General features: G+C 41.8%; 1 protein-coding gene across 1 annotated transcript; it reads right to left on the reverse strand.

Moving 5' to 3' along the window:
• Positions 1-1396: 1396 nt before the first annotated feature.
• On the reverse strand, positions 1397-9751 carry arg2 (arginase 2). Its single transcript, XM_032547486.1, has 8 exons — positions 9297-9751; positions 9108-9180; positions 4346-4520; positions 4066-4225; positions 2783-2877; positions 2566-2670; positions 2347-2483; positions 1397-2261 (listed from the first exon to the last, which is right to left on the reverse strand). Exons 1-8 carry the CDS (start codon positions 9408-9410, stop codon positions 2080-2082), a joined length of 1041 nt encoding a protein of 346 aa, XP_032403377.1. The 5' UTR covers positions 9411-9751; the 3' UTR covers positions 1397-2079.
• Positions 9752-11738: the final 1987 nt, after the last annotated feature.

Here is an 11738-nt window from a genome sequence, read left to right on the forward strand (position 1 = left end):
TTTTTTAAGGTTTTATCTTCAGGGTGTAGATTCAGCACAATCCAATATTTCACCATATATGTCCACAAAATGTACAGTTTCAGTCTAAGACCTAATATCTGATTCATCAAAGTGAAGGCAACAAACTACTACAGGTCTAATATAAATGCATCATATGTATTGTTTTCTCCCAGCATTTGAGTGAATGCTTAATGTTGTCTGTGAGACATTCAGTCCCATAGACTGTGGTCACATGTTGAGTCGTCCATCTGTGTCTCTTTGGACTTTCAGGAGCTTTTTCCTGAACTAAATCTGTTGAAGATGTTCAGCTCATTTGCTCTGTCCATACTTCCATCTATCCGATCCTCCTTTTGCTTGAAGCCTGTGATCTTCTTCCTCCCTGACCACACATCTCTGATATTGTTCCATTGCAGTTTATTTTCTATCTTCCTCCTATACATCTCCTTGCTCACTCTAATCTTGACATTAAGCTGCTTCTGCATGCTCCTCAATAACTCACTGTCTTGCTCCTTGAAGGCTTTTATTTCGTTAACAGTTTCTTTAGTTCACTGGTGATCCAGGGTTTGTTATTATGGATGCGTCTCGCTGTCCTGGTGGGGATGTTGTTGTCCACACAGACGTTTATGTAATCAGTCACACACTCAGTCCTCTCCATCGCAAAGAGCGATCCAATCTGTTGCATAACAAAATCCCATTAGAAATCTAAGGGTTTCTTACCCACAAGTCCAAACCCCTAACCTGTTGTCAAGGACAACAATATCGTCCCCACTCGGGTTTATTTGGCAAGAAAGATATTGCTGGAAGCAAGAGTCTAGAAATTAAAATATTTTCTAGTTTTGAATAAGTAAGGAAAGACAAAAAAATAATAAGACACTCCCTGAAGTGTTTGTCCATCTATTGGTCAAGCTTTCTCCACAGTCCGTCCATCATCAGTCATACCAATCAGCAACCCATCTGTCCGTCTGTCCTTCCTTACAGGAATAAAGTGCTGACTGTGAACTTCGAAAACCGGAGACTGGGAGGGTAAAAATGTAGATTTAGATTGAACAGGAACCTTCTGCACAATGTGTTTTGGGAGTTGCTATTGCTAATACAAAAAAGAAAATCATTTCAAACATCTGTTCTTCTATTGCACAAATAGGTCTAAGAATTACATTGACGGAGTGATTTCAGATGAACTCTTCCCCAGTTTTTCCTTGCGTTTATAACACGGCTGTACTTAAATAAGGGGACCGTATCCGTTTGTCAGCACCAAAACATTACGAAACACACAACCCGATGTACGGTTTGAGTTTCTCCTTTCCTCTAATGTTAGACGTTTGGTCAAACATCTGCCTGATCGCGGAGACGGTTGAGCCGCAACTTCATGAAACTAAAAATAAAGAGACAACAGGAGATGTATACAAACCAACATTTATTCACACTCATCATGGAAGACCGAAATAAGTTCCCTTTGTAAATAATCATTACGTCTTGATCTCAAAGTAGAAGCAACAAACCACCAAAGGTCTAATGAAAATACATGATATGTTTTTTCCCCCCAGTGTTTGAGTGAATGCTAAATGTTTTTTTTTGTTTGTTTTGTTTTGTTTTTAAGGATCTTTTAAATATTTAAAGTGCATGTACTGCTACCAATGTAAACTCCATACAGTAACCACAGCTGGTCCAAAAGTAAAAAGTGACGTTACTACAGTAGTTTTAAACTATCTGGCACAGCCACGAAAAACAACAAGAGTCCTGACTGTGAACTTTAAAGAAAGTGAAACTATTTCATGCCTTTGAGGCAGGTACCTCCTTATCTTTTAAAACACTTCATACAAATAAAGAAAAAGTGGATTAGTATTGCTTTTCAGATAAGCAGCAGTTTCATCAAACCGTCAGGTCCTTTCAAATCACATTAAAGACTTTCCTCAGCATGACCAACATGAAGACATTTAAAGCCCTTTCGTTTCGTTCTTTCGCTTATGGATCCAGAAATTCCCTTGTTTTCCACCAGAGTTTAAACAACAGCAGAAAGTAAAAACAATGGAATGGTCAGGCATGGCTTAAAGTTCAGATAGCTCTCGATTCTCAAAGCTCTCAGAGGCAGAGCTGCTCCGTGTCGCTTTTCTCCGCAGGGATGGAGGCGTGAGCGCCCTCTCTCGTCTGGCCCAGAGACGACGCGATGACGTCCACCGCTAAGGACGCGGTGGCCTCCACCGCTTCCTGGTTTGCCCCCAGGACGGGGTTCACTTCCACCAGGTCGATGGCCGACAGCAGACCTACGCATCGACACAGGAGCATGTTGGACTCCAAAAGTCAAGGATCTATATAATTTTATAGGACTGTTGTTGCAGACGCTGGTACCTGTGTTGTGAATCTCCTCTGTCACATAGATCCCCTCTCTGTAGGTCAATCCGCCGTTGACCGGCGTTCCTGTGGCAGGAGCCAGAGACGGGTCGAACGCATCGATGTCGAAGCTTAAGTGGATCGGACGCTGTTTCCTGCAGGTGATGACAAAAGGTGAATTCAAGGCGTCTTTGAATTCAATCAGCACATCAATCATGATCAGTAAGTATTCGCTACCTTGCCAAAAGATGGTCCAGAGCGACTTCCATGACCCTCTGGATGCCTAGTCTGTCAATATCCCTCATGGTGAAGTACTGGATGCCCAGGGTCTTTAGGATGTGGCTGAAACAAAACGAAAGCGTACAAATAAAAGTTTTTTGCAATGCTTGCTTGAAGGAAAAATTTGTGACACGTCAAAGACATTTTAAGTAAAAGCAGGTACTCTGGTACTCACTGCTCTCCGGGGTCGACGTCCCGCAGTCCGACGTACACCAGATCCCGTGAAGAGAGGAACGGTTTAGTCCAGGAGAATCCAGGAATATCAGGCATCTGGGTGTGTAGATGGAAACAAGGTTATTAAATTCAAAAGTAGAGCTCTGTTAAACAAGGAAATAAGAAAAAAATTAAATAAATAAACCAGAATTTTTCAGGATTTTGGTTAGAAATATATATATATATTTTTTTTTTAATCTGTAAACTGTGGTGTGTGTTTGTCTTCAGGCATTTTTATTTGGGTACCCTTACATTACATAATCTCTTCAATAAGTAGACTCCACACCAGATGCCCTATGTTCCTTGACCTACATACAAGATGCTGTTTGTGGTAGAAAAATTACACTGCAAGTCCCAACACTGCTATGTCGTTGGCAGGATCTGCCGAGGGATGAGGAATGAGGAAGTTCTTCAGAGTTGAAGATCAGATAAAAGAAGATAAACGGCGATAATACCGAAAGAAAATCTGTTATGGCCAGAGCTGCAACGAAATGTTTTGATGAAAGCACATTCCAGAAAGTTCATCTTAGCTTAGCAAAGACGTACGGGCAAAACTTTCAGCTTTGTGAAAGGCGGGTCAATGACTGACTGAACACAGACACTTCCCACATTTTGGATTTGAGTTTGTGAAAAATGTACAAAAATAAAAATTATACAGTACTTTGCGTTGGTTTATCACATAAAACACCAAACTTAAAGGTTGTCGTTTTAAAGTGACAACATGTGCAAAAGGTTCAAGGGCTATGAATACATTTGCGAGGTATTTTATTGCCATGAAGTTACGACTGCGGGTTAAGATGGTTGTAGATGGGGGGAAAAAAAGAAGGATAAATTTTCTAGAAAATTTGTTTGGAGAATCTGAGATTTTCTAGACAAAGCAAGGAGTTCCAAAAGTCAAAAATTTGTTTGAGAAAAATTAAAAAATTTTGAGATGAATCCCCAAAGTTCTCTAGAAAAGAACTTTGGACATTTCTGAGTTTGAAAAGTTGAACATTTGCTGATAAAAGATCAGAAATTTTCAGATTGATCTCAGAAAGTTTTGAGAAAAAAAACTTGGAAATTGGAAATTCAAAAGTCAAAAGTTTTCAACATTTTCAAACTATTTCTAATTTTTTTTTTCTAGAAAATCTTCAACTTTTGAAGCTTAGCGGATATTTGCCACCACTTTTTAAAATTATTATTATTATTATTATTATTTCTATCTACAATGAATGATCCTATAAGACCTTTCGCCGCCCTTCTCACCTTGTCTTGCAGCTCTTTGAGCATGAACGCCACAGGCTGGCCGTGGAGGTTTCCTGACGGCGACGTCATGGGCGTGTTTATATCGGCGTGAGCGTCGACCCAGATGACACACAGATCGGGGCACTGCTGGGCGTGGCCGCTCACTGAGCCAATAGCGAGGCTGGGAAAGGTGAGAAGCAGTCGTAAATGCTCGCGGTTTGAGCTCCGCGCAGAATATTCTGTGCTCCGTGAAGTGTCGTTTTTGTGTCTCCTTTTTTTTTTTTTTTTTGGAGATTAATACCTGTGATCTCCCCCCAACATGACCAGAGTGTGCCCGGCGCCGACGGCTCTGCTCACTGCGCGGGAGAGCTTCTGGCTGGCGCCACCCACGCTTCTCGGGGACTTCACGTCCATGTGGGGCTCGTCCGTCTCCGGGAGGTGGAAGCTGAGGTCGCCGAAGTCATGAACAGAGTAGTCTGAGAAAATGAAATGTACCGTCATTCTTCATCAAGCTGCAATACGCAACTTTTATTTAAAAAAATATATACATATTTGTTCAAACTTTCACCATGTCTTGACAGTTTGTGAAACACTCTGATCAGAAGCGACGCCTCTTCCAGCTAATGGCTATTTCACACAACCCACGTTACATCACAACATCATTGCCATTAGTAGGTATAGTTTTACCTTCCCTTGTCCTGGTTTAGTTTTAGAAGAATTAAAGTCTTAAAAACCGAAATATTTTGTGCTGAATCCCAAACGTGTCGTTCTAAGCGGTTAAACGCAAACAACGAGGCTCCCGCCGCCCTAGAAGAGAAACCGCCCTGGACCGCCGCCCGTATCAGAAACCGCTCACTGTCTGCAGAGCATAAAACCTGCCACCCCTCAACTGTTCAATGCAATCCGGACAGTTGCACGGTGTGAACACCAGGTGTCAGTGTCTCAGACGCCTCCTCACAGAGATTTGCCTGACCCTGCAGCCCTTGAGAGGGTTGAGTCACCGGCTGCCAGTGGAACATTAGTGACGGGGCACTTTCCACTTGTCCTGATTCCCACTGGGGCTCGGGTTTCAGTGACTGCGCCTCGCACCGTGCAAAGTTGCTGCAGACTTAAGAACTCGAAGAAGAAAAAAACAAACCGTGAACTCCAGGGAGGATGATAGATTGTGAACAATTTGCCATGTTTAAAGGCCATCAGGGTTGAAAATGTAAACCCTGTTAGCGGTGTCGGATTACTCTGCTGATCTAAGAGCTACCGGCCTGGCCAGCCCTGCGAGGCGGGACAGGAATAGCTTTGACCTGATGCAACAGCGAGCATCTCTTGCAGGACAGACCGAGGAGAGTGTGGACGGTCTATCTGCTGGTTCTGCTCAATCCGGTTCAAATCACCAACTCAGAACTCTTACAGCATGCTGTTTATTGCTCAAAAGTTCTTGCTGTGATTGCTAAGGCACAAATACACAAGACACTGTATGAACAAACGGCTTTAAGATTCAGGGATGGTACAATGTGCAGTTGGGTTGGTGTTCAGTTGCAGATACTGGACTCCATTCCTGACGCTGCAGCCGTTTTGTCCGTTGGGAGGCTAATTTTCACTCCAGTTGCCTTAAACTTCAATGAGTTAAGATCTTTTGATGAAGAAGTTGAGAAAAATCTATTCACGTTGCCCATTTTTACAGTGTACTGGCCACTGTCTACAGAAAAGAAAGACTTTCATTCGTAATTCCTCATAATAGTTATATCATCAGACAGCCATGCTAATCATGACAGCAGTTTTTGCATGTACGCTCAAATCGTCCTGTTGACTGCAACGCAAACCTATTATTTGTTTCGTTATTTTAAAGTACACTTTACAACAGAAATGTTCACATCAGTAGGATTGAACCTTTCCCAAGTAAATAAGTCACATTGTTTTACAGCGTAACACCTACTGTACGTCTCTAGACCAAATATTAGAAAGTTTACCAGGCAAATTATACCTGCCTAGATACATGAGGAGCGAATTGGGTACGTTTTATTTTCACGAGGCCTAGCTTAAAACCCGACTCTGCTCACAAGCTTTGAAACTACGTCGGACTTGCTCTTTAAAAGTCAATATCCAACACATGCAACTTTCCCTTCTGATTTCATCCGATGTCTGGGAGCACAGCTGGTCGGATTACTTGGCAGCCGTTGCTTTACGCCTTGCTAGTTTGAAAGCAAACACCGCTATGAAGGCTATTATGTAATTTCACAGAGCCGCTGGCATCAGAGACACTCGGCCCGTTCCCCTTCTTTATTTATAGTCGTACAGTCAGAGGTGCTGAACAGGTGACGACTGTTTTTATTTAGATCAGTTTCAGTAAATACTGTTGAGTATTCTCCAAATGACTCAATTAAACTGGAAATAAACTACTTACTAAGATCATGTTTTGCTTTAGAGCTTGTCCTTCCAAACTAGAAAGAAATATGTATAAGCATTTTAAATCTATTTGCGTACTTATTCTAGATTTCTACATATTTACATTTATTTTTAAGTCACACTTGTAGTTTTTCAGTATTTTTTTCCCGTGTACTCTAGCCAAACGACGACATTTTCTTGCCAAATTCGCTGTCGTGTCTGTGTGCAATGGCATTAAAGTGAATCAAACAAGATGGCGCCCACACCGTTTCCATGACAACCCCAGCGAAGATCTACGCTTCATTGAGAACAACCGGTTTCGGGTTAAGAAGCACGTCTTGCTAGCAAGCTAGGGCTGTCGCTGAGGCAGCTGAAGCTGGACGCAAACCTCGGTTTTGGCCCCAACACAAACTTGTTCAACCACATTACTTACTACCTTTGGGTTCAATATTCAGAAGAGACGGGATCCCGTTTCATTGCTATGCTGATGACTGCCAAATGTATTTCCCTTTGAAGCCACAAAACATCTCCTGGCACGCCTCGACGAGATCAAAGTGTTGTTGCGCTTGAATTTTTAGCATTTTGATGAAAAGAAAACCCAGGCGACGGTGTGTGAACCCAGTAACCCGAGATCCTTAGGCACATATTTAAGATTGTTATTACACAATACAAAAGGTTTATGTTTTAGGTTGCATTGCATAGAAATATATCAACTTTTAGTAAAAGCAGTTGAGGTAGTTCCGGTGTTGAATAAAGAATTTCCATGTCCAACTTTAGGTAGTTGAGCGAGTGCCGCTTCCAATAAGCGCCGCATCGTAACCGCTGTCGTCAGGGAAACAGTTTACAGACTATTCAGTCTCCGTTCAAATACACTCGATTGCTCCCAGAGGGAAATTAAAATGTTGCTATAATTCATGTTAGCTCAAAACGTCACAAAGAGCAAACTTAAAGACTTTTTTACGACTCCAGTACCATTTTATTTTTTGCCTTAATCGTAAACTATTTTAGAAATATATTTCACATTTGTTTCAGTACTTCAAAGAGTCAGAGAGAGTGTCATAAATCCCCTCCATCCATAAACCGTGTTTATATTCTCTAAAGATTACAGTTGTAAAACTACCCGTAATAATCTGATCAGGTGTATTTCGTATTGATTGACATAATCTTTAGGTTTTAAATGCATGATAACGAAGATTGTTCTGAATCAGATGCTGAATACCCGTCGTTTATGAAATATTTCGTACTTAAGAGACTGAATAAGACAGAATAACTCTGATTCGATTTTTGTTGTGGCAGATTGTACGTTTGGCACATTTCACACACCTGTTCCACATTTTAAAAGCAAAAGATATTAAAGTCGCTAACTTGTTTATTGTCTGCAGATGCTACTTTCAAATAGTTAAACAACGCGCCGCACTTGAACACCGATCGCCATTTCAAAATGCTAACTAATTAGAGCATCTTTGCTTGTTTACTATTCCTTTAAGGTTAAACCCAGCAGACGTAGCAACAAAGACATGATGCGAGCTAATTACAACTGACGCTAATAAACGCTGGTATGTCACAGGCTTAGCGTTGGAACGATGAAGTATCTGGTTTTTGCCATGCTGGTACGGAGGGGCCCCGAAATAAAATCTGCTCAGGGCCCCAAAAAGGCTTGGGCCGGCCCTGGTCATCCCAACCATCAGAATGACCCACAGGTCAAACTCACTTTACTCATTTGATTGCAAATGAGCTCAGTTGGGTTTTATTTAGCGGAGTCGGGCTGAAAGGAGAGGATGAATACAAACAGCACACTTTTTAGATTTTTTTTAATTTTTGTTTTAGAATTTTAACTAAAAGCAAATGATAAAACTTTGTTGTTTTTTTCCCTCCTTCCAAGAGAGCAACAAATATGAACCACTTTGCGTTGATCTAAATCCCTATTGGTTATGTTTTTATGGGTGGGAGTACCTTGGCAAGGCAACGAAATATACAACAATCGCGCAGCTATCTGGATCATGGATGACTACAACTTCATCACAGCGTGTGGCGTACTGTCACGTTTTGCCGTCTCTGTTATGTCTGAGTCATTGCTCCTTTATTAATCGTGACGCACAGCAAGACAATTGCGTTGTTTGTTGGTTTTGTTTGTTTTCCTGACCGAGGTGTTGGTTTGATTTCTCCACCCGCCGGCGGCCTGCAGCTTCTGTAACCAGGGCGCAGCCGCAGGTTGAGGTGCGGATGAACGGGTGGTGGAAGTATATAGTCTGAAAACAGTAGCTACAGTGACACACAAAAAAAGAAAAGAAAGAAAGAAAGCTCAGAAATGAGTCACCTTCCGAGCATCTGCAAAAGCGTGAGGGGGGGAAAAGCGTGACTAACACTGACATGTGGATTTCAAATAGAGGAAAAACCTCACAACGTGTAAAAACGTCCGCGATGGCGAAAGAGTTTAAAAAAAAAAAAAAAAAAAAAAAAAAAAAAAAAGGAAGAACAAATCAGAGCAAAGCAAAACGAAAAACGGCGCCTCACTTCTACACGCGGGTGTGTGTATATTTATCCCGTGTCGCGGTGATGTAACAAGTTCGGAGAAAACCGGATGTAGAAGTTAAAACCCTCCCGTGTTTTCAGACACCCGAGGTTGCATAATAACTCTGCGCCACCCGCTGCGCCGTTCCGGTCCTTCCCCGCTTTTCACCTACCTAAGCTGGACAGCCGCTCGATGAGACCCGCATCTCTGATCGCTTTGGGGCCGTGCTCCACGCCTCCTCTTTTCTGTAAGCAGAGCAGAAGAGGGGATGAGGGTGGAGGGATGTAGAAGAAGTAGATTCATAAATAAAAGAATGAATGAAAGAGGACTAATAGTAATAATAAAGGTGAGTCTCTTCTACCTGTCCTTTGGAGAACGGGGCTCCCAGGACAGCCACAGACTGAGCTCTGCTCTGCTGGCACGTTGGTCTGAGTTGAGTTCGGAGAAGACGGGAAAGCGGTCCCCTCAGTGCCATTTTCTTCTTTTATTATCCTCTCTCCCCCCCCCAAAAAAAAAAAATGAAATAAGTATATAAATAAAATAAATAATCCTCAGTGTCTTTAGTCACAGAGAAAAGAGTTCCGATGAAAGCCCGGCGAAACGTTACGCTGGTGGACGCTGTTGGCGCAGGAGGAGGCCGGGCTTTTATTGGCGTCCGACGCCTGTTGAATATTCATGAGGCGAAGCGCGAGAGACGCAGCGGCGGTTCGCCGCGGATCCAACACGCCCTAATTTAGTCACACAAACAACCACAAGTTGACATTACCTGCATGTTATCTGTGCTGGCGGCTGTTCAAGTGTCGCAACTCGAGTTTATCGAAGGGGGCTCGTCCGGTTTTATTTATGCTCTCTGACGTCACGTTGAATGACACGCATCCGGGCTGGCCAATGGCGGCCGTCGGAATCGGTGGGATCGTTTTGTGGGGGCGTGTCTTTTCTTTCAATGCAAATTGTAGGCCGAGATCTTTTTTCTTTCTTTTTCTTTTCTTAGATCGGTCATGGAGCTCTGATCTACAGCCTGTCACCGAAGTGGAAATTTCCAGACTGCCGGGCCGGCTTACGGTACCGAACTACCACAACGGGCCTGGCCTGGCCTGGCCTGGGTGGGCACGGGGCCGAAAATTCAGATGCAAAACATTATGAAACGTTAGTAAAAACATGCGAGCATCTGCATATTTCTGTCATCCGGGTCACTCCCGGGCTTAGAAGACCAATTTACGCACTTTAAAAAGGCAAAAGATAAATCTAAATGCTTTTTTACGTTAGATTAATTTAAAAAAAAAAAGTTAAAAAGTACCTTTTGGTTTTTAAAATTTTATTTCTAACACACCACATACATTTAGCTGGCATGAATCAAACTTGGCAGACTATAAAACAAGCCTACAACCAGCTGCATTGTCAATCTGTAAAATGTGACCAGCACCGCATTTTTCACATTTTTGCACTGCAGTACAGTGGCCATGCTGAATCACTCTGGGAGATAAGATTTGAATTTAAAATGTATTTAGTTGTATTTATTTTAACAATGTCTTAAATTCAAACTGGTACCCTAGTATTTAGAGTTTGCACACAGAAAGCCGTGCTAAGCGTAAAGAGGAGGAAACACTTGCAGAAACAATAAAGTAAAAGTTTATTTTTGATGCATTTAGAGTTGGAATTGACATTTATATACAAAGGTCATTAAATGCTCGTCGTCTTTGTGATGGATTTTGAATATAGATGAGTTCACAATGCAATCCATGCAAAAATCGGTAAACTGTCATAAATACATTCCCTAATTTTTTAAATGTTTTTTTAAATTTATTTTTCTTGACATATTTTAAATAATAAAAAAAGTAAAACCTTGACGGTTTCGCAAGACATAAAGACACCATGGGAGACAAGATCATAGTAAATAAACCTCGGATCCAAATGTAGAACCGTTTGGATCCGGTGTTGTGCATGATTCTTCAGTCGCTCCTTTTTAAATCTTCAGTCTAAGAAGTTGCATTTTTTTGTAAAAGATCTTTTAAATCAGAGGGTTAGTTAAGATGTTCCTATAGTTGCAACATTTGGTTGACACTTAAGAAGGAATTTCACGGGGGCACCAAAAGAGAAAACCCGGGACATGTGCAGGAATAGAATCTGGAAAGATCTGGAAAAGCACAAAATGAACGCAGGATTTTATGGAAATTATTCAAACAACAACAAAATCTATTTTTTATTAAAATCTTAGTGTCTGTAAAGTTATTCTATTTTTTTTCTTCTATAGCCAGTGACATCCCATGCCTTGATTTGTTCAGACTTGAACTTGACATTGCAGTTGAATGACTCAGCAGGCTGATCTGTTCTTTGGCAGCTTGCAGATCTTAAACAGTGAAGTACCGCACAAAGTGTTGGTTCCCTGCAACACATGCCGTCTGTTATCAACATGAGACAGGCAACAGCGAGAAAACAAATTATGATCACACACTAAATACCAAGTAAGATATTTGGCGCCCCAAGTGTCTGAAAGTTGTTGTTGTTTTTTCTACCCAAACGATGGTATTTTTCGCCCCCTGTCGGTTGAGTCAGGGTAAAACTTAAAATGTTGGCCGCAATAATGACCTTAACTGCAGCTGCAGCTTTTGACCGTGACACTTCCAACCCAGGTTCAGAACTGAAGGCGCCTTTTTGGGTGAGAGAAGAGGCTCAGTTGCCATGTCATGCAGGGACGAAGACCAACATGCAGATATGAAAATGTTTGTTTAGTTTTGCGGTTGCAAACCTTGACTTTTCTTCCGTCTTATAACTGAGTATGTATTGTTCAGGTAGATTTATTTCC

This window comes from Xiphophorus hellerii, chromosome 19, assembly GCF_003331165.1.
Source record: "Xiphophorus hellerii strain 12219 chromosome 19, Xiphophorus_hellerii-4.1, whole genome shotgun sequence".
Classification (NCBI taxonomy): domain Eukaryota; kingdom Metazoa; phylum Chordata; class Actinopteri; order Cyprinodontiformes; family Poeciliidae; genus Xiphophorus; species Xiphophorus hellerii.

Excerpts from the sequence above, each read along its gene's own strand:
- arg2 (XM_032547486.1), bottom strand. The coding sequence starts at position 9,410 with ATGGCACTGAGGGGACCGCTTTCCCGTCTTCTCCGAACTCAACTCAGA. Across the intron at positions 2,671-2,782 it reads GACGTCGACCCCGGAGAGCA|CCACATCCTAAAGACCCTGG; the intron begins GTGAGTACCAGA and ends GTTTTGTTTCAG. Across the intron at positions 2,484-2,565 it reads CTGGACCATCTTTTGGCAAG|GAAACAGCGTCCGATCCACT; the intron begins GTAGCGAATACT and ends CATCACCTGCAG.